This window comes from Plecotus auritus, assembly GCF_963455305.1.
Source record: "Plecotus auritus genome assembly, chromosome: 5".
Classification (NCBI taxonomy): domain Eukaryota; kingdom Metazoa; phylum Chordata; class Mammalia; order Chiroptera; family Vespertilionidae; genus Plecotus; species Plecotus auritus.
In genome coordinates, this window is record NC_137776.1 from 8,036,090 (window position 1) to 8,059,679 (window position 23,590).

Here is a 23,590-nt window from a genome sequence, read left to right on the forward strand (position 1 = left end):
GTTGAAGCCTGTGAGTGTGTGTGTGTGTGTGTGTGTGTGCATGTGAGTGTATATGTGTGTTTGAGTGTGTGTGTGTGTGTGTGTGAGTGAGTGTGTGTGTGTGTGTGTGTGTGTGTGTGTGCTTGCAAGCATGCACAGGAGAGAGAGATTCCAGATGTCCACATTATATCCAACTTCCAGATAATCTCCAGTTAATTAAATAATTGATTCCATTGAATGTTAAATGCATCAATATTCTATAGTTTCCCAAACGAATCTTTGACTTCCTGTGGTCTTTTTCAATTCTGAGTGAATTAGGTTTTTCTGGACATTTAAGTTATGTCCTAAAATATGGTGAGGTGAAGTATAATTCTCCCTGCATTGATGTTTACACGAATAGACTTTTATTTACAACAGCCTCAATAATATAAAATTAAAATTAACTGCTGACCTCAGGGAGCGAGCAGATTTATCGATAAGGGTTGAGCAACCATCTTTGCATTTCTCCTTTCCTTTTCAACCAATGAGGAAAGCTCCGGAGTTGTCATAAAATCGCATTTATTTGCAGCGAGGAGGATGAAGCTAATCTGTTCATCAGTCATCACTGTTCACACAAACACAATGGGACCTGCGCGCGGGCAGCCTCGGCTCCTCACGGCTTTCTAACCCACCTCCGAGCCTGGGCATGGGGTGGACTGGTTCCAAGTGGGAAAAAAATTGCCTTTGGAGAGAGAAGGATTATTACAGTTTCCATGTGAAATTCCCACCACTTCTTGCCTTCTGATGGAATGGCAGTTACACGAAGCTGCCTCTGTTGTGCTTTTCACATTAAAAGCATTCAAAGAAAGGGAGAACATTCTTACAAACAACAATTACCACTTCAATAACATTTCTGTCCTCATGTTATTTATCTCATTATCAATTACCTGCTAATTAAAAGCAAAATGACTAGAAACATTTTTCCATCGGGGAAGTTTTCGGTGAAATAATGTTTTCTTGTCCTTACACTGTCAAGCCGCTCTCCCACCCAAAGGGGTCGGAGCAGCTTTAAACTCCTGTCCCATCAGGGAAAGGGCACGGGCTTTGTGTGAAACATCAGTGCAGACAAAGGGAACTTTCCTGCCGTCTGGTCTGTAGAAACGAACACTTGCCCTGGCCTTGAATCTGAAGTCCTCTCTGCTGTGTGGTCTCGGGTGGGTTATTTCATCTCTCCAAGCCTCGGTTTATCCATCTGCAAAATAGGGATAGTCAGACCTTCCCAGAGACCTGGGAGAGAAGTGGGCCGTGTGGGTATGGGCTTCCATGAAGGAGAACCTGGCACAATAGTAAGGTTTAAACTACAGAAGCTGTTTTTTTAAAAATATATTATGCTATTTATTATTTATTATTTTTTAATTTTCGCCCAAGGATATTTTTTCCAGTGATTTCTAGCTTGGGGGGGGGGGCGGGGGTGGAATAAAGAGAAACATTCATGTGAGAGAGACACATTGATTGGTTGCCTCTGGAACTTGCTCTCCTCCACCCCCCTGGGGCTGGGGAACCTACAACCAGAGGTATGTGCCCTTGACCGGGAATCAAACCCATGACCCTTCAGTCCCCAGGCCAATGCTCTAACCACCTAGAAACCGGCCAGGGCTATGCTGTTTGGGTTTGTTGACTATTAGTATTTGGCAGACTGCTTACTACATTACTAAATCTTGTCTTCATCGAATAGTCCCTGGGTAATGGTTGAGACCTCACAGACTAGATATAATTGTTGAAGTGTTGGGTGTGGCCGACTCTCATTTGGACCCTTAGAGACCACATTCTGCACCTGTCTAGCTTTAGCAGCAATGGCAAAAAATAAATAAATGCCCTGTTAGTCGGTGCTACCCACAAGCCTTGCTTTGGGCTTTTTGAATAAAGATAAGATTTTATGCTTGAGCTTCTGAGTGAGACAGCACCTGGGTTGTGTGGGGGCCCTGGTGAACCCCAGCGGCTTGCCTTTCATTGTGAACGGAATAATACTTAACAAGCAGCAGAATTAAAGTTGTGAATCATTCTAACAACTGCTTTTCTGAATGGAGAGGAGCCTCTGTCTCTCAGTAACTAATACTGTGGTTCTAAATGAAGATCCTTGGTGCAGGTGGTCGGTTTCCTCTCAGACATCACTGAGAGCCAGTTTACAATGTTACCGGCTCTGATCCCGCCGTCAGGGAACCAGGTGTTAGGGCTGTGGGTGCTGTTGGGTTGCAAGGATGAGCTGGTTGGGATATGTCCAGGATGGCTCCTTATGTGGGCGTGGGGCGGGGGGAGAAAGTCATTTTTTTACTATGTACTGGAAGCTGTGTTTACATTATTTCATTTTATAATTTTTTAGGGAGTTCCATCATTTATAATTGATAATTTTTTTTTTTTTTGTGGAGGACAGATTTGAGTACAAGATCTAAGAAGATTTTAATTTCTACCAACCTCATTGTAGTCTTATGTTTGAAAATTTAAGCGAAATTTGTTTCCTGGGCCAAAAGGAGAGTGCTATTTTAGTCTTGCCAAAATCTGCCAAAATTTTATTAATTATTAACCTTGACTCACTTATGACTGTATTTCCTTCTGTAAGATTGTAAGTTAAATCAAAGACTGAATGAAGGTCTCCGTCCTCAGGCCCATGAGTTGTTGGAACAACTTGCTGGGGACTGTTCGGCAGGGAAGGTGACGGAGGCAGAACCATGAATGGGCTGGACAGATTTCTCTGGCCCAGGGACCAACACCAGTTTCCCTATGACACATAGAAGACACTGGAACATGGTTTCTGCTCTAAAGTCCACCCACCTGGAGGATTTATAGCATGATCAGTAGCATACTTTCAGGGGTCCTCAAACTTTTTAAACAGGGGGCCAGTTCACTGTCCCTCAGGCCGTTGGAGGGCCGGACTATAGTTTAAAAAAAAAAACTATGTACAAATTCCTATGCACACTGCGGGCCCGGGATGAGTCGGCTGCGAAGCAGGACAGGCAGCGGCACCCGGCGGGCCGGATCAATGTCCTCGGCGGGCCGCATGTGGCCCGCCGGCCATAGTTTGAGGACCCCTGATGTAGATGGATAGAGTTGCCTGGGGCGTGAATGTTGAAAACTCACAAAGCCCCACAGAAGCTCCAAAATCAGGGGGCAAAAGCTGCATAGTGCTAACAAGAAAAGAGAATATTAGAAACTTGAAAGCTTAAAGTAGATATGAAAAAGCACGAGAGAAAGAAACTTAGGGTTGGAATGGTAATCGGGATTTAAGTGGGATGACAAACCAGGGCCATAAAGGATACATACCGAGAAGCCCTGCGCCTGGGAGCCTTGAGGCCACCGTCCCCTGCACTTAGTGCTGGGCTGACCGGTAATGATTTGCCAAGGTAAGTGGAACCCCTTGGTGCAGAAGGAACCTGCTCAGGCCATTAAACTTCAGAAAATAGGGTACATGGGGAAAACGGAAGGCATCAAGATTTTTGAAATGCAAAATGAAAGACTGAGGGGCAGACAAGATTTCTTCGAGAATACAGCCACACATGCAAACACATAGCTTATGTAGAACCTGCCTGTGGGAAGAGCGAACGTTCAATACCCTCTGAGATTAGAACGGAGAGAAGCACCTCCCATCATTTGAAGGAATGAGGAAGAAGTTTAGAAACCACAGTGAGAATGTAGAGAAGGGCATTCCCAGTAGTCCTCTCTGGATTGGTTGGGTGTCCCCTTGCCAAAAAGACCTCTTTAGAAAACTTCTTTCTTCAGTTTAGAAAAATTCTGTAGTTCAAGAGTATTCTCACTCCAGGATTGGTAAGACTAATGATTTTTCTAGTCCAAATAGTCAGAAAAAATTATTTCATATCTTGATCATCTAATCCTTACAGAATTCTCTTTAACGATTGCCCGGTAAATGTCACTTCCATGAAATGACTTTTACATTTAGAATCTTGGTAAGAAAAATTTTTTCCATATCCTCCAGAGTAGTTTTTTTTAAACTTCTCTAAATATTTGTCTTGTCAATGACTCATTATTTTCTCATCCTATTAATGCATGTTTCCTTTGTTAGCCATGAAAGGGTTGTATTGTTGGCTTCATGCAAGGATGCTGATTGAACACCTGCGAGTGTTTGCTTCATTGATATTGAGAGAGAAAATGATTTGTCTCCCTGAGAATGAATTATTGCATTTGTTTGTGGCTGTTAAATAATTTAATAGAATTTATAGGGCCTGTTTTCCTGTGGTTAATCCTTGGGCAAATATCAGTCTCTGCCTCTTCTGGAAACAAACAGGAGAAAGCCATCTTTCAGTTTGCCTTTTGCCATTTAGATGTTGAAAGACACTGAATGATTTAACAGTATACCCTTTTTACATCTGAGTATGCCTTTAACTTAAACTTGAGACAAGGGAAAATATTGTTATAAATACTGTTTTTTACAATAATTTTTTAGAGTGTTAGGTTCATAGCAAAATTAAGAGAAAGGGAAATAGACTTCCCAAATTACTTCCCCCCCCCTCCCCCCGCCACACACACACACGTGGAGCCTCCGCCATTGTCAACATCTGCCTTAGTGGTACATTCGTTACAATGGAGGACCCTGCACTGACAAACCACGATCACACCAAGGTCACAGCTGACATTAGAGTCCAGTCTCAGGGTTGTACATTCTGTGGCTTTGGACAAATGCATAATGACATGCATGCACCGTTACATTGTCAAACTGTTTTCACTGCCCTAAAGGTCAGTGTTGCCTCCACTCCAGTTCCAGTAAGTCCTCAAACCCACTTCTCGCGTGTGCCCCGCCTGGTTTAGAATACACTGGGCTGCCCTGCCTCACCATCTAAGAATCTCTTCCTTACTAGCTCTGTTTTGCAAAACCCATTCTCCAGCAGATATACACCAGTGTATATATTCAATGTATGAACTCCCACCTTTCTGCCTTCAAACCTCCACAGACTGAACTCCAGACTTTTTAGAAATGGCTTTTACAGCTCCACCTGATCTGGCTGCTCCCGCCCCTTCGGCCTCCTTGCATTTTCCCTTCTCTCACTGCGCCCTCACCTGCTGTTAGTGTAGTTACTCCAGGATCTGCTGTGTTGTTTCTTCTGCACATTAGTCTGCAAATACTACGAGAATATTCTTCTCATACTATTTGCCTGGCCATTTGTCTGGCTTATATGTTAGTTACTCAAGGGACCTGTAGGACCCCATGGCCATGTACATTAGCCCCCTCTACCTAAAATATGTATTTCCTTCCAGAGCACTTCCTGTAATTGTTAATTACGTGTTCACATGATTATTCTTTCATATGTAGTCCTACTAAACGTGCCATTGTAGTACACCTACTGTATACCTAGCTCAATACCCGGCACTACACTGAGTCTCTCTAAGTGTGTACTGAAAGCATTTTAAGTATTCAAACATTATGAGGAATTTTTTTTATACCAAATCCTCTTTTTTGTGGCTCCTGAGTTAGAGGGGCATTTTTGCCATGGACTATAACACTGTGAGGAAGAGCTAACCAGTGGAAGTGACAGTCCCTTGTAGTCAACATTCAGTGAGAGAAAATAATTACCATGGTGAAGGGGTGAGAACATACACGGGGAACCAGAGGACTATAGCAGTACAATGCATGCTAGTGTGAGCTTATAGAAAGGAATTCACCAGGAGAAGGAACATCTGGGTTTGGTGTCCAACCCTGCCACTGATTTATGTGTTTTGGCAAGTTATTCCATTTCCTTGCATCTTAAATTTTCCCATCTTGAAAACAGTGTGGAAATCTCATGAGAAATGAACGTGGAAGCCCTTTGAAAGCTCTAACACTCCTTAGAAATGCGAGACGCCCTAACTCTGCTTATTTTGATCGTCATTTATGAAAAAAAGTGGTTTACTTGGAGGTTGTTAAAAGAATAATGAATCTAGCCACCATGTGGATAAGACTCGCTGTCACATTCTCTTCGTTTATGCAAGTTTCTATGAAGAAACCACCTAGGGGTGATGATAGGAAAGTAAGTGACTGGAGTGGATTCATTATGGATTTCCCTTTTAATTCTTTACAAGCTTCCTGATAGCAATGCTAATTAAGTTTAAATATGTTGAGGTGTCCAATCTTTTTTCTAAGAGATTAATTAGAGATTAGTCTCTAAGCTATTTGTGCTTTTTCATTGTAAAGTGTTTTGTAGAAATGCTGCTTTAGGAGAATAATTATAGACAATAAATGGTTTCATTAAGTACTTTATTTCCCTGTTATCCTACCAGTTCTATAGAAACAAATGACTTTAATGTTCTTTTCACTGATAATTTAAATGAGATCTAAGAGCTGAGACCTTGTTTTGAAATAGGGTTAACTTAATTGACCCAGCATGGCTTGGAATCCTTGCTGCCTATGATCTTCTTATGATTAATTTCTCAGGAAAGTTCTGTAATGTGAATATTTTTCTTTTATTTCTTCACCATGGGATTCGCACTCCCTGGGATAAAGTATCTTAGCCTTTTCAGAGAACATTCATCAGGGAATTAGAAATTTATCCTCTGAGGGGCTGTGCCAGTCAGTTTCATCAACAAATGAGAATTCAAAGCCCGTTAGTAAAACTAATGACCTTATGTAACCATTCCCAATTCAAATTGTGTTTTAAATATCTTTGTACTCAGACAAATTGATAGCCTAGAGGTCAACGTGTGTTCATTTGTAGTCCTGTAAAAGGCTGTGTGATGACCATCCCATTTTTAAAACTGCTAAGATAAGCAAATCAAACTATTTCAAATTTCACAAGGTTTTGTAAACTTCTCTCTGTGCCAACAAAGCAAGCCACCTGGCAGTTTTTTTTTTTTTTAAACAGTGAGCCAATGCTTAAGAATATACACCAGAATTCACTGTTACTATTTCAGCTGAATTTGGCTCAGATTTATATGGAACATGAGAGCATTTTTATTCCAGTTACCATTTCTTACGATTCTTATGATTATATTCTCATGCGCTAGCTCATATTCTCATGAGACAAACAGCCTGGTGGTTACTGCACAGGCTGAGTGTATTTTGATATATTGACAAGGCCTATTATTCCTGAGTGCAAAAATGATTCAGAAAAATATTTTCTACTTTAAGTAGCATCCACGTAGAATATTGGGTTCATTAGTTGAAGTTTATGATTCATGACTTAAATGTAGAGTTAAGCCCAGTTGGTAGAAGAGTGTTTTATGTGCCAAGGATGGATAGAAATTACTTCATGAGGTGGGGTTAGTTGAGTTTAGATAAGGAACTTCTATTCAAAAAGGGACTTCATAGCTACAGTTAAAGAAATAAAGGAATATGGGTTAGGAGACAATAAAAGACAGTTTTGTGCACTATAACAAATATTTTAAAAACTCTTGAGTGTGTTTAGGAAGACAGAATGCAAAGGCAAATGTGGAGTCACCTATCTAGACAAGAAAATAGAGGGATAGGCCCAGGCTATTCCATGGAGGACCGTGAAGGCTGCACTTTGTATTGGATAAAAATGGTTGGAATTTTTATAATTAGGATATGTACACTGAAAGATTAAAGTTCTTATAACCTATATGGAGTTCTTGCCAAATCTAATTTCTTTGAAATATATTTAAATCCTAATTTAATACAGCAGATTTGAATCTCATTATCAGTGGAGTGCATTTAATTGAAATTAAATTGATTTAAACAACTAGTCAGGAAATCTCCGTTTAATCTCCTTTTCTTCCTCTGGGAATGTCACCTACTTACACCTACTCTCTAAGCTTACCGGCAGCAAAGCTTTGATTTAAGAGGAGACATACACTCCATTTTCATTTAAATGATTAAGTGCTCATGAGATTAATTTTACAGACACATTATAAAATTGAATTGTGCTTTGAACATTCCTTCTGCCAGGGCTTATTAAAGTCAGTAGTTCTAAAGAGTAAGATTCTAAAATAATTTTCAAATCAAAGAGTTAAGGGATATTTTGTCACAGTGGAATAGGGATGAATTAACCAGTCCCAAGAAAAATAAATATTTATTTGTCTTTAAAATAACATTGGTGTAATTATTTTAATAAAAATTAAGCCCATGAACTTTGAGATTATAAACATTTTAGTTATGCCTCAAGTATTTCTTAAAAAGATATCGATTATCTCTACAAAGTACATCTTTTTGATAATGAGGTAACTATAGGACTAATACTATAGAAATATTTTTAATACGTTTTCTCATAATATAGTATATGCTAAGTTTAAATAATTTGAGCAATACAGAAAAAACTAATTGGATAATTCTACTTTCCCCTTAGAGTTAACCCATATTACCAATTAGAATATATCCTTTCAAAATTGTCATATGTAAGTAATGAGATCTTTGGCTTATATATCCACAGTTATGCTCAAATATAGTAAGTTTTGCTTTGTTTCTTTTTGATTTTGATGAGAATGCTTCTAAATCTCTACCAGTTGATATGAGATTTCCTCTAGGATTCTGATAAAGGATTGTTTTTCATGTTAAGGAAGTTTTCTTCTCAGTTTACTGTGAGTTTTATTGGGAGATTTTGTTGTATTTTTCCAAGTGCCTTTGGGAAATTTATAGGTCTGATCCTATTGTTTTCCTTTTTTAACCTATTTATTTGTTGAATTACATTGATGGATTGTCTAATGTTGATTCATTCTTGCATTTCTGGTATAAACCTGAATTTTTGAAGAATATATTGGTCTTTTAATACATTGCCATATTTTATTTATCATAAGTGATATGGGTCTGTAATTCACTTTTTTGGACTTTTTTTTTTGCTTTTCAAAGTGCTTTAGCATGTTTCCCCCCTTGATCCTGAGATAGCCCTATGAATTAGACCAGAATTAAAATTTTTTGCAAATAAAATCAATAGACATAAAAACTTCTGTTTGGCACAAAGTCATGCAAGTAGGTGGTGACAGTAAGAGTAAAATCCATTAGTTCCCAGTCCAATGTTTTGGGAAGAAGGAATTTATTTCACTAATTTCTATCAGTAAGGTATTTATAGGCTTTGAGTTTTATTACCTCAAATAAAACTATCCTTACATAGTTTCCTTTTGCGTTTTTTTCTAAATGAAGACAATAGATTGGTTTTCACTTTGACCATGAAGTTTTCCCTGGGAATCAGTGGGGAGGGAGGACAGTCACCCTAAAAGAGTCTCTGTGCTAAGAGTGAGAATGCATTCTCTTGAGACCTGCCATCTGTTTGTTGCACTGGACAAAAGCTTATGTTCATTTAATCAGAGGTAATAAAATGCGGATTAAAGTGTTAGATGGTACTAACCCATTCTGGAAGTTTTGGATAAAGCTTGACACCTTTAATCAGATTCATCTTGGTGTTCAAGTCAAGCTGGCTATTTAAGCCAAAGCTTTTACATGTCTATGGTAACTGGTCATGAAGGGCATAGTCTATTATCAATGTAAGAGAAGAAATATTAAAGATGTGTTTGCACTTTCCATTGGGTCAGGAGAATTGACATTCTATTTTGTATGTGGTTCAGAGATCTACCTTATGGAAAGCTCAGAGATTGCTCTTAGGGATTTATTACAGACGAAATATTCAATTGGGAAGTGTAAAATAATTTAAATGTAAGTGTTAGAATCTGTAAAGACTTAATACAAATGTAAGAAGTTGTCTATTTGTTAATTTACACATCTATTTATTAAATGGTAGATTAGACTTCTCTAAGTCTAGGGAAAATTAATTTAGACTATAAATGAAGTGTTTCTTAAGTTTGAATAGACATGCTTTTACCAGTATAAAATTAACATTTAATCTCCATGTCCCACGTCACACACATTTATAAAATGTTTTTTTTAATCCTCACCTGAGGATATATTTTGTTATTTATTTTAGTGAGAGAGGAAGGGGGAGAGAGAGAGAAAAATTGATCAGTTGCCTTCTGTACGTGCCCCAACCACTGATCGAACCCCCAACCTTTCGGTGTATGGGAGGACGCGCCAACCAACTCAGCCACCTGGCTAGGGTTAAAATGTTTTTTAAAAATAAATTCATTATTTTTAAATTTTCTATAAGATTTTTTTCTTAATGAAAATTTGTTTTATGTACCCTAATTAGAATTTATAAATGATATATGTGAACAGAAATCTTATTCTTAGCAAATATTTCATGGAAAACAGTGAATTCTTGGAAGGTGACCATTTTTCAAATAAAACTTTATGCCCTGAAACAAGGCTGATTATATTTCTTATTTCTAGTTAAGCTAATATAACTCTAAATGATTTTCTAAATTGAGAAATAAATGGCATGTAACATTGTATTAGTTTTAGGTGTACAGCATAATGATCTGATATATGTATATGTTATGAAATTATTACCAGAATAAATGTAGTTAACATCCATCACCACATATAGTTACATTTTTTAAATGTGATGAGAACGTTTCAGATCTACTCTTCTAGCAACTTTCAAATTCTAAATAATTTTCTTATTTTTATAAATCACCTCTGTTTCTGAAACTCATCCTATATAATAAAAGCCTAATATGCTAAGTGTCTGGTCATCTGTTCAACCAATCAAAGTGTAATATGCTAATGATATGCTAAGGCTGCTCAACCACTCGCTATGACATGCACTGACCACCAGGGGGCAGACACTCCGACTGGTAGGCTAGCTTGCTGCTGGGGTCTGGCCAATCAGGACTGAGTGAGACGGGCTGGACACACCCTGGAGCCCTCTCGTAGTCCCTCTCTGGCTGGCCAACCTCCCGCGTCTCTCCCCAGTCCCGATTGTGCACCAGTGGGGCCCCTTGGCCTGGCCTGTGCCCTCTCACAATCTGGGACCCCTCAGGAGATATTGGAGAGCCGGTTTTGGCCCGATCCCATAGGTCAGGCCGAGGAACCCCACTGGTTCATGAATTCGTGCACCGGGCCTCTAGTCTCCTATAACTCCCTATGATAACAATGGTAGAACTCACAGAGTTTTGAAATATGTTGGGTATTTCCTTTCCAGTTTAAAAAATGCTGTATTCAAGTTTGGATAATTAGGGGATATGTTTAAATCCCAAAAGGACTGAAATCAATGTAAATTATATATTGGTGTCTCATAGTTGATGGTAAATACTCCCATTAAAAATTGAAAAGCCACAGAAAGGGAGGAACTATTCTGTGGGTTGGCTATTTATATTTAGCACACAAAGAAAATGTGAAATTTTGTCAGGAACATTTGTGAAATGAATTCCACTTAATAATGTACCATTCTATTGATATTTTAATTTTTCAGATAAAGTACTTTAATTAAATGTGCAACGTTAGAATGAAAAAATAAAATTATGCATAGATTTAAAGACCTAACTAATTATTTATCAATATCTGATGGATGCCCTAATTAAGTATCAAGTTATATGCTTATCCCTAGGGTGTTGCATCTAATCTTTACAAAAATACACTGAAAGAGATGCATTTGGCATAGATGTTAACAGTATATGTTTACATATTCTTCATTATAGATTTTCTTTATTCAGGGGCCATGACATGCTGCTTTTCATAAAGAGTGCCTGTGATTAATCCTCACTCCAGAAACAGCAAAGTCAGAGCTGGCAGGCGTTCAGCCAGGGTTCCTGGGCCCTGCTGGACGGGAGCCTCATGAGAAAGGACAGAATCCCATCTCAGTTTCCAGGCGGCTTGGCTCCTGGCACCTCTGCTGAGAGTCGCACAGGCTCCCGATGCATTTTATTTTATTTTTTTTTATTTTTATTTTTTTTTAAATAAATGTTTTTTATTATTTCTATTTTTCTAATTATGTAATTTTTTTTTCTTTTCAAATTTTTATTAAGGTATTATATGTGTACATATCTTACCATTGCCCCCCACCCCCACCCCACTCCCATACATGCCCTCACCCCCAATGTTTTGCATCCGTTGGTTACTCTTATATACATGCATATAAGTCCTTCAGTTGATCTCTTATTTGTAGGCACTTGGATGGAATTAGAGAACATTATGCTAAGTGAAATAAGCCAGTCAATGAAAGAAAAATACCACATGATCCCACTCATTTGGGGATAATGAAAAACATTATAAACTGATGAACAAAAAGATAGTTACAGAGGCAGTAAAGCATCAGACTGTCAAATTACAGGGGTAAGGTTAGGGAGAGGTGGGGGAAATAAGAGATCAACCGATGCATTTTAATGCCGTGTTTTTGAGTGTGACGTGGATACCTGTGCTCGAGGAACAGGACTGATAGCAGCAGGTCATTCCTCAGAGGCCATGGAATAATTGTCAGGTGACCTTTATTGGTGTCTACCGCATTTTGTTCATACTGGTGCTGCCAAGGCGCTGCACTGTGGCATCTTCTCCTGGGTCTTAGAATCAACCAAACCAGGCATCGCATCTAGCAGTGGGGTTAAGTGAAAAGATCATGTTTTTGACTAGAGTAATGGGAGTGTGAATGTGCCTTGTAACTGAATGCAAAATGAATTGTGAAGGACACAAGACGTGATTGGTAAGCTTTAAGTGAGAAATGAGGCTTTACCCATGAAAGCAATTGACATTATAGGAAAGCATCTACTCTTATGGACCTGAGGGAAATGAAGTTGAGAATAGAAAGCTCATTGGTCAGTGGGGTTTCGTAATAAACAATTGCAGGTTTGTGCCCTAATGCTGGGGGTGGGGGTTGGGAGGGGCAGAAATGACAGGTGTCCCCGGAACAGCAGGATGAAGTGGGTATCTGGTGATGCAGGCTTCCAAGACCATTATCTACGTGGTTTTCTCTATGTCCAGGTCTCCTCATTTGTATGGACTTAATTGCCTCATTGGAAAAGAAAAACAATTCCAAACAGGTGAAACAGTCTTTGATGCTACCTGTGAGCATTTGCAGTGAAAGGCCAGTGATTTCCATTAGGTTTTAATGAGTTTACTCCTGGAATGAATCACAGAGATGAAGGAATATAGGAAAAGGTTCAGGAGAGGCAGTTCTTTGCTTTTACTCCACCGTTGTTGAAGAAACATCATCTAAGTAGGTTTGTTTCAGGTATTAAATAAATAACACTTTAAACACATAGATCAGGATATAGTGTTTCATAAAAGGTATTTTGGTATGCTCCTATTTCTTGATACTTCCCACTTCTTTCCATCCCCTTTATTAGTAAGCTACCTTGGACCATCATTTCTTTCCTTTAAAGCTACAGGAGTCACCTATTCTGCCATCTTCAGTTTTATCCACATTATATCCTTTCAGTGCATGTCCAGAATGACCTATGTGAGATAAAAATCAGACCTTATCAGTTTCTTCAACTCTACATTGTGCTAGTCCCTAGCATGTAGTAGGTACCTATCATTGTTGAATTAAGGAATGAAGAATGGAGACCAGAGGTCTCTCAATACCCAAGGTGAGGGCTCATTTGGATTCTAGACTATATTTTCACAATCCTTTGAAGATTTAATGTATCAATCAACCTTTTGTTTCTGAGTTTTGCTTGGAAGTGCATAAAACCAGAATGAATTAGTGTTAGGAGTTGTCTATAAGGACAGATATAACCCTTAAGGTTGAAAAGAAGGCTTACTGCCTATGTTTCAGTTGTCTTTTCATTATAATCTAATAAATTTTTGTGAATACTTTTTAAAGAGAACTCTTCAGAACTAAGTTTTCACCACCTCTTACACTAAGAGAGAAAAGCAAATGTCATTTTGAGAAATCTGGATTTCTGCATTATGAGACAGATTCCTTTTTTCAGTTTGACACCTGCTGTTTTGATTGCTGTTCTTTAGGGTTTGGTAAATTTGTTCTGTTTTAACAAAGAATCATTTTAGAACTCTTCACTTTTTAAAAAACAACTTGTCAAGAAAAGGAAAAGAATATGTGACAATATAGTTAGATGTTTAAACCTGCTCATCAGGTCAGAGATAGGGAAATGCGGGCGTGATGTTTTCTTTATCCTTACGTTTTTGTGCAGTGATTCGGTATACTATTTTGGTGATAAAATATACATACCATAAAATCCACCATTTTAACCATTTTTAAGTGTACATTTCTGGTGTTAACTACATTCACTTATTTTTCTTCTGCTTCAATGTACTTTTTCCTGAAATTGTTATGTTAAAATAGTTCAAAGTTTCATGATTGAGACCCAAAGCTGTGTGTGTATCGAATGGCAATGTTGTGTGTTATGAAGAAAAGAGATTTTGTTTGTTGAGTTTTTGTTAAGAAACTTGCAGTATATCCAACTAAACTGGTCGTAGGAAGAGAAAAACCACTGGGAACTTAGGAAAACAAGCTTATTAGTTTGAATGTATGTGTGTTTAGTTCAATTTCAGTTTAACAAAATATGTTTAGGGAGCTGTAAAGCCTTCACTGCTGTATAGAAATCTCATTTAATTATGGTTCCTAATAGTAGATAAGCAACAATGTAAAAAATAAATGAAAATTTAAAAGTATTAAAATATTTGTACATATCCCCCTAATATTTTGAAATTATTCTAAGATTTGAAATCAACCCTTTCATCATGAGATTAGATAGAAATAATGTTTATGGTATGATATAGATATAAACAGTGCTCATAGTCAAATCAATGTCTTATATTGTTTTAATAAAAGAATAACACATGTCTACGACATTACTATTTATGAGACTTGTTGATTCTGATGATTAAATACTTTATTTAAAGTATTGATTAATTTAAGAAAACAATAGATCCAAAAGTATTATCTGAAAATGTTAAGAGACCATATAAACAAAATTTGGTTTATTTATTTATTTATTAATTATTATTATTATTATTATTGTTTTGTTAAACCTCACGGGAGTGGAAGGGAGGGGGAGTGTCAGAGAAACATCGATGTGAGAGAGACACGTTGATTGGTTGCCTCCCGTGTGCACCCTGACCAGGGCTAAGGATCAAGCTTGCAATCTAGGTATGTGCCATAGGCCAGGACCCTTCAGTCCACAGGCCAACACTCTATTCACTGAGCTAAACCAGCTAGGGCTATTTATTTGATTATTTAACCTCTTTTTTTTATTATATTTTAAAAATATATTTTATTGATTTTTTACCGAGAGGAAGGGAGAGTTAGAAACATCAATGAGAGAGAAACATCGATCAGCTGCCTCCTGCAAACCCCCTGCTGGGGATGTGCCTGCAACGAAGGTACATGCCCTTGACCGGAATTGAACCGGGGACCCTTTAGTCTGCAGGCTGACACTCTATCCACTGAGCCAAACCAGTTAGGGCTACTCAACCTCTTTAAAGGTGATCCCTTTTGTGAAATGATAATTTGGAAACTTAAACATAGAATGTTAGGAAATAAGATTGGGCTCCATGCCTGACTTATTCTTGGACCCCCTAGAATTTAGGGGACCTCTCACAAGATGCTGTTCATCCTAATAAATTTAAACTTTTTGGTAAGCTGCTCTAAGAGAAATTTGGGGAGGGAATTGGTACTTTAGCCTTTCCCCTTAATTCCAGAGTCAGAAAGTTTAGCTTTGCGATAAAATAGGGAGCTCCCATACTTTATAATAATCTTTTGGATAGGCCTTCTGGTTACTGGAGACAATTCAATCATCTAATAAGCTGAAAGCTGACGAGAGCATGCCTGAACTGAGAATGAACTTGTTTTCTCTTGGAAAGCGCAAAAAGTGCCTGTCTTCTCAATATACAGATAACTGCAATGGATTTGTTCTCATTTCATCATCCAGTATGTTTTGTATTTATCAACAAGGAAGATTTATAATCCCAGACGTCAACTTTTTTCATTTGGGGATATCCCTTGTCTGTTTACCTGAACAGTCTTCCTTCACCAACAACCTACCAACATCTTCTTGAGGGGAAAAAAGATTTGGGGGTATGAGGCTTGGCAAAGGGGCCATGGTGGTGAAGAAGCTCAGAAGGAGATTTGGAGTCATCCATCTTCCCTGTCCACTCTGACAGTCTCATTTTCCCTCCTCCTGACTCTTCAGAGCCATTGCATAGTATGACCCTGAAAGAGCAGTCCTAGAGGAATCCGAGTCCTGAAACTCTTCAAGCATATTTTGAATAGAAGTTATCTTGGCTCTAGTCAACAGCAAACAAGCTAATTATTTGTTCTCATGTGCTATGATCAGTTTTTTGCTCATTTGGGGCTTTGTAATAATTTTGGATTTTGTCCTTTGTGAAATGACAACCTCAGATCATATCTTTTCCACTGGTTCCAAGTTTTAAGGCATTTTTGGGAGAAGTTTTATAATCATGCGGAAATTGCAAGTCAAAGCAAAAAACGAGTGTTAATAATAAGGGCAGGTGAATTTTTTTGTAGGCTAGATATAAGACATTCATCTCTGGGTGGCTTAACTTACTAGGAGAGAAACTGTCTTGACTTAAGGAGATTTAAGGAGATCTCACTACAAAGAAGAGAGGCTTATAAGAGAAATCTCTTCTGAAAGCAGGAGTTTTGTTCTCATAAACAAATGGTGGCTCAGATCAGTGAAGGTTGGCTTAATAACGCATAATAGTGCATCGGGTACAGGAACTATGTACATGCACTTAGAGGAACTCTAATTTCTCATCTGAAGTTTGTTAGGAACTATTAGATGTTTTATAACTCTGTTGACAATAATCTTATTTGGAACATGATCTGCTTACATAAAAATAAATTTTAATGTGAAAGCTCTCATTAGCTTAAATGACTAGTCAAATGGTAGCTTTAAAAGCTGAGTCACTGTCTAATTTACCCTCACAATGCACAGTTTCCCTCTCTAGTTTACTTGCTAGATTAATCCCATCTCAGCAGTGCCATTAGGTGCCTGCCTTGATGGTGTGGAAAAATACACACAAGCATCTGATATTCCCGAGCGTGTGGGTTGCGACGAATTTAAATGTGTTCTAACAGCGCCTCTTAACTTAAGGATGAGGAATTTGGCCACTATGGGATAATTAAAAATAACAACCCTCTGGAAAAGCAGGGGCAAAATTCTTTAATGCCAGGGCACCGAGAGGCAAGATTCTGTCATCTAAATTGGGTAACTTATATCTTTGTCACTTAAAAAAAGATATGCATTTGAGTTCATGGATCAGCCCACCAACATTCTACAACGAAAGCAAAATTTGTTTCCTTTTCACGGGCAAGGTTGTAGTTAATTGACTAATAAATCATTGTGCCTTTTCCCAAGTCATCGGATAGGGAGGCTGTTACAGGCAAGACCACAATTAAATGAGGCCTTAGTGAAGAGATCCTACCCTGTTTTAAAAGGATGTCGGTGAAGGAGGCAGCCTAGACTACTTTGGCTATACTTTTCAGTACCATGCGGCTGTTTTTAAATACTTTTAGTTTATCACTGAACATTTGTCTTAGATGCTCAGAGGTCAGAATGAATAATTTTTTTATAATCTCCAATGTCCTGGTCCGTGCCTACTGATGGTCCTCCAGTGACCACATGTATGAGCAAATGTTCCTCTTCCTTCAAAAAGAATGACCTTAGAAGCACTTACAGTTTACAAAGAATATATGTGCACTTTCTCTCTTGAGTCTCATAAGAACACTCTATTGTGGAGAAGGATTATTCATTCCTATTTAAAGCAGAAATAAAGATTCGGAGAGGGAAGCTAAATGACTTACAAAGGTCATACTACTGAGTGGAATAACGACAATTGAGACTAGTTATTTTTGCTCCTTGTGCACTCTCCTCCTTGATATGCTTACAAAATTGGGTACTATAAAAATGCATGAAGGTGCTTTTGGGAAAGTTGTTTCTGGGAGAATTATCTGAATTGACGATGTGGTTGGGAGCATTATTAACTTGAGTACCTGGTCTGAACAGAGGAACGTATAAAGAAATATTATCCTGTTTTAAGTGGCATTGGTCAGATGTTCAGTGCCAATGAAGTGGGAGTGATAGACACAGTGGACAGTCTAGGACTCAGATGAAGTCCATCATCTCATAATGAAGAGTATTCAGAGGACTGGACATATAGCTTAGGAAAGACAATAAGAAGGCCTAGATACACCCGAGGAGGAAATAGCCACAGGAAAGAATTGACCTGGATAAGATACACTAATCTGAATGGTTGAAATGAGCATGCTGAAATGGGCTGAGGAGACCAGGTTTCAGAGACTTAAGCTCCAAGCGCACTTACAGGCCTGGGGGAAAGGCAGGGTGCACATGTTCCCTGTGATATCTCTGGCAAAGGGCTTTGACACTTAACTTCCATTGGAGGGACCTTACAAGTTAGTGGAGCTAGTGATGCATCTGCTTGGTTCTCAGCTGGGGCTGCTAACAAATAGCAGTAGACTGAGATGCAGATGCAGTTCTCAGAATGTTCATTTCAATTGTGTACCCCAATCTGAAAGTTCGCTCAAGCAAGAGTTATTGTCCATTGTTAGCTCTCAATCTGACTTTCAATACCCTCATGTTCTTCAAAATAGTTTGAGGAAAAAAATAATCCTTAGTTAAGCTATAGTGTAAGCCCTTTTTGTAATGTAAAGTATGCTAAGGTTAAAATCTTTTATTTGAACTCCTTTTAAGTATTCAACTTATGTGGTTGCTAAGTACCAATAAGGAAAACTTTAAAAAGAAATCCAGCTCTATTTCTTTCACCCACCTATATGGACTCAGCTAGGTTGTCAAATTGCCAACATGTAGCGTTTTTTACAAAATTGCTTTAATGCGCAAATGAGTGATTTGCAGTTAGCTTAATAGTGCTTGATTTTACTTCAAAGAACACGCAGGCATTTGAAAAGTAAGTGTTTTTCTGAACCCAAAACATCAATTTTCTCAGCGGTCCCTCTTTTCTGAGACAGTGGAGAGGAACATTGTAGGCCAGCATCCGTCCAAACAACCGTCATAGCTGAATGGAGTCTGAGGAGTCCACAGAGTGTTACTGAAGGTCCCTATTTTCTAAAGGCCCTGGCTTCATTATTTCCCAATTATTTTGCAGGATCCTGCGAACCAGAAGGGCGGCGGCCGGAAGAAGACCGTGTCGTTCAGCAGCATGCCGTCGGAGAAGAAGGTCAGCAGCGCCAGCGACTGCATCAGCTTCATGCAGGCCGGCTGCGAGCTCAAGAAGGTGCGGCCCAACTCGCGCATCTACAACCGCTTCTTCACCCTGGACACCGACCTCCTGGCTCTCCGCTGGGAGCCGTCCAAGAAGGACCTGGAGAAAGCCAAGCTGGACATTTCCGCTGTCAAAGAGATCAGGCTGGGCAAGAACACGGAAACGTTCAGGAACAACGGCCTCGCCGACCAGATCTGCGAGGACTGTGCCTTTTCCATCCTCCACGGGGAAAACTACGAGTCTCTGGACCTAGTGGCTCACTCGGCAGACGTGGCAAACATCTGGGTGTCGGGGTTACGGTACCTGGTTTCTCGGAGCAAGCAGCCCCTCGATTTCATGGAGGGCAGCCAGAACACGCCCAGATTCATGTGGTTGAAAACGGTGTTTGTGGCAGCAGACGTGGATGGGAACGGGATCATGTTGGAAGACACCGCGGTGGAGTTGATCAAACAACTCAACCCCACCCTGAAGGAATCCAAGATCAGGTTAAAGTTTAAGGAAATCCAGAAGAGCAAGGAGAAGCTCACCACCCGTGTGACAGAAGAGGAGTTTTGTGAAGCTTTCTGTGAGCTTTGCACCAGGCCGGAAGTGTATTTCTTACTCGTACAGATATCTAAAAACAAGGAGTACCTGGACGCCAATGACCTGAGGCTCTTTTTAGAAGCCGAGCAAGGAGTCACGCATATCACTGAGGATATGTGCTTGGACATCATTCGGAGATACGAGCTTTCTGAAGAGGGACGTCAGAAAGGATTCCTTGCAATCGATGGCTTTACCCAGTATTTGTTGTCACCGGAATGTGACCTTTTTGATCCGGAGCAAAAAAAGGTTGCCCAGGATATGACCCAGCCGTTATCTCACTACTACATCAGCGCCTCGCACAACACCTATCTCATCGAAGACCAGTTCAGGGGGCCGGCTGACATTAACGGGTACGTTAGAGCTTTGAAGATGGGCTGTCGAAGCATTGAGCTCGATGTGAGTGATGGTTCCGACAGTGAACCAGTCCTCTGTAACCGAAATAACATGAGCACACACCTGTCCTTCCGAAGTGTCATAGAGGTGATCAACAAATTTGCCTTTGTGGCTTCTGAGTACCCGCTCATTCTGTGCTTGGGGAACCACTGCTCGCTCCCCCAGCAGAAGGTGATGGCCCAGCAGATGAAAAAGGTCTTTGGCACTAAACTCTATACTGAAGCACCTTCGCCGTCAGAGGCCTACCTCCCATCACCCGAAAAATTAAAAAGGATGATCATTGTGAAAGGAAAGAAACTGCCTTCTGACTCAGATGCTTCAGAAGGGGAGGTAACAGATGAAGACGAAGAAGCCGAAATATCTCGAAGGATGTCGGTAGATTACAATGGTGAGCAGAAACACATCTGGCTGTGTAGGGAACTCTCTGATTTGGTATCGATTTGTCAATCTGTCCAGTACAGGGATTTCGAACTGTCTATGAGAAGCCAAAACTACTGGGAGATTTGCTCGTTTAGTGAATCAGAGGCCAGCCGAATTGCAAACGAATACCCAGAGGATTTTGTAAATTACAATAAGAAGTTCTTATCCAGAATCTATCCAAGTGCCATGAGGATTGACTCCAGTAACTTGAACCCACAGGACTTTTGGAATTGTGGCTGCCAGATTGTGGCGATGAATTTTCAGACGCCGGGTCCCATGATGGACCTCCACACGGGCTGGTTCCTTCAGAACGGAGGCTGCGGCTATGTGCTGAGGCCGTCCATCATGCGGGATGAAGTTTCTTACTTCAGCGCAAACACCAAGGGCGTTGTCCCCGGGGTGTCCCCTCTCGCTCTTCACATCAAGATCATCAGCGGCCAGAATTTCCCCAAGCCCAAGGGAGCGTGTGCCAAAGGGGATGTCATAGATCCCTATGTGTGTATAGAGATACACGGGATCCCAGCGGACTGCTCGGAGCAAAGAACGAAAACTGTACAGCAAAACAGTGACAATCCCATTTTTGATGAAACGTTTGAGTTTCAGGTGAACCTCCCCGAGCTGGCCATGATCCGTTTCGTGGTTCTGGATGACGACTACATTGGGGATGAGTTCATCGGGCAGTACACCATTCCCTTCGAGTGCCTGCAGCCCGGCTACCGGCACGTCCCCCTGCGCTCCTTCGTGGGGGACATCATGGAGCACGTGACCCTCTTTGTCCACATAGCAATAACAAACCGCAGCGGCGGGGGCAAGGCGCAGAAGCGCAGCCTCTCCGTGAGGATGGGGAAGAAAGTTCGAGAGTACACCATGCTCAGGAACGTCGGTCTCAAACCCATAGATGACATCTTTAAAATAGCAGTGCATCCCTTACGAGAAGCCATAGATATGAGAGAAAATATGCAGGTAGGAAAAAAATCTCCGCTTGCCTTCCTGACCCCTGCTTACTTTGACCCCGCTCTTACCAGTGAACGTTGTGATTTAGTAATGATCTGATTCCTCAAACAATGATCAGAAAGGTGGAATGTACCCAATATCACTGAATTAAGTTCCGTTTTACCTGTGATAAAGCAGATCTCTTTTCTGTTTCTAATTGTAATGCTATGTTAACTTTGGCCTGCACTAAGCTAGTTAACAGAGTATCACGTAGCAAAATGCTGCAAATCTATTAAATATTCCTAGTATATAACTAAACTGATAGACGGGAATGTGTATATGAAATGTGAAAAGAATATAAAATATTATATATAAAATATATATACATACAAACACATGCATAAGCATTACAACTGTATATATATAAAATATTTGCCGGTATGAACATGGAAGGTAATTTGAAGTCATATAAAACAAGTGTAATGCCTATTAGATTTTGTTGTTTAAATGTACAGCAATAACAAATTACTCCCCACAAGAGCAAGCAAAACTAAACAAACAAAAATGAACTTGTTGAAAACTATTTAGTCTTCTCTTAGAAATGTGGTTTAATAGAAAGGATATAGATTTTTGATTAAACTCTATCCCCTTGTGATCTTGAGCAAATTATTGTAGGTTTCTCATCATCACTTTTCTTCACATAAGGTAGGAAAAATGGTAATACGTACATCACAGGATTATTATGAGAATTAGATGAGAGTGTGTGTTAATGGCCCAGTCTCAGCATATAGAAATCCAATGTTTGTCTCCTTCCTTCCATTAATGTTTGTAACCAGAGATGGCTGCAAACTTCTTTCTTCAATATTATTGAATATACTTATTCTAGGCTCATGTCACTGTACAGCCATCTGACACCAAGTCCTCACGCAGTTCCCACGTGTGTGGGTTTGCAGAAGCGGCAGTGGTGTATGCATGAGAGAAAACAGGAGAGGCATGTTCTTCAGTGCACTTCATTTGCCCTTCTAGCTAACACTTTACCATAACTCTCACCAAAAACCCTACTTTCAAAATAGAAATCAAGCTTGAAGTGGTTAAGTAATTGTCCAAATATTACAGTGAATAAATAGCAATGTTCCGCTTTAAATCCAGAATTGCCTGCCATGAATATCCATGACCATTCATGGTTGTTAGTCATGTGATGTCGAACTTCATACCCAGCAGTTGGTAAAAAGATTACTTTTACATTTTTTCACAAAGAAGTTCTAGGATAGGCTTAAAACAATTTTAAATAGCCAAAATGCCAGAAAATAATAATATGGTATGTAAATCACACATAAATACTTAGATTGTAAGGATTATTTAAAAATAGGCTCCAAATGGCAGCATCTTCTACTCACATTCTGACATCATTCTATAACTAATATACATCCCTATATTACATTAGTTATAAGTCAATTTTACATGTAACTCCATATGTTCGAAGTGGATTTTATATATTTCTATATAATTCTTGAAATATATACATTGCATATATTATGTATTTAAAATACATATTAAGGCCCAGCTGGCATGGCTCAGTGGTTGAGCCTCGACCTATGAACCAGGAGGTCACGGTTTGATTCCTGGTCAGGACATGTGCCCAGGTTTCAGGCTTGATCCCCAGTGTGGGGCCTGCAGGAGGCAGCCGATCAATGATTCTCTCTCATCATTGATGTTTCTATCTCTTTCTCTCTCTCCCTTCCTCTCTGAAATCAATAAAAATATATTAAAATAAAATAGATATTAAGGAGAGTTGGCTATGGATAAAGTTTTTCCAAGTATTACTGATACTTTATATCATCTCAGCATAAAGTCCTTGGGGGTCACAGATGACTTGGAGCCTAATGAGTAGAGAAATGAATACTGTCATTGTCACTAAACGCATGAGGCACGTATAGGTTTGGTACTGTTCACCACTAATAAAACAGAATAGTTATAATTCTTACGACTTTTAATGAATTTCTAAAAGCCCGCGTAACAGGGCTTTTAAATGCAGTTCTTCATGAACTGTGTGTCAGCACTCGCATCTGCCAGGTGCTTTTCTGCTGGGATGATGGAGGAACACCATTGGTGGTTCGTCAAAAGAGGACGGTATTTAACAGCCTGCTACCCCGAGGGGACAAGCTCAAAGGAGATGCGCTCCAGTGTGCCGCTGCTGACGTGTTTTAATGATCATCATGATACAAATCAAGTAAGACACTCAGGACCAGCCAGTGCCGATTTGTGTGACTACCCCAGGGCTCCGCGTTGAAAAGCGCGGTGTAGCCTTGGGGCATAATC

At 39.6% G+C, this 23,590-nt stretch overlaps 1 protein-coding gene across 1 annotated transcript in view; it reads left to right on the top strand.

Annotated features, from left to right (window-relative positions):
- The window catches only part of PLCL1 (phospholipase C like 1 (inactive)), a 264,630-nt gene that overhangs the window by 194,377 nt on the left and 46,663 nt on the right, over nucleotides 1-23,590 (top strand). Inside the window, exon 2 of the mRNA XM_080670840.1 lies at nucleotides 18,827-21,301. Coding sequence (XP_080526966.1) covers nucleotides 18,827-21,301 — 2,475 coding nt within the window. The remainder of the gene's footprint in view (nucleotides 1-18,826; nucleotides 21,302-23,590) is intronic.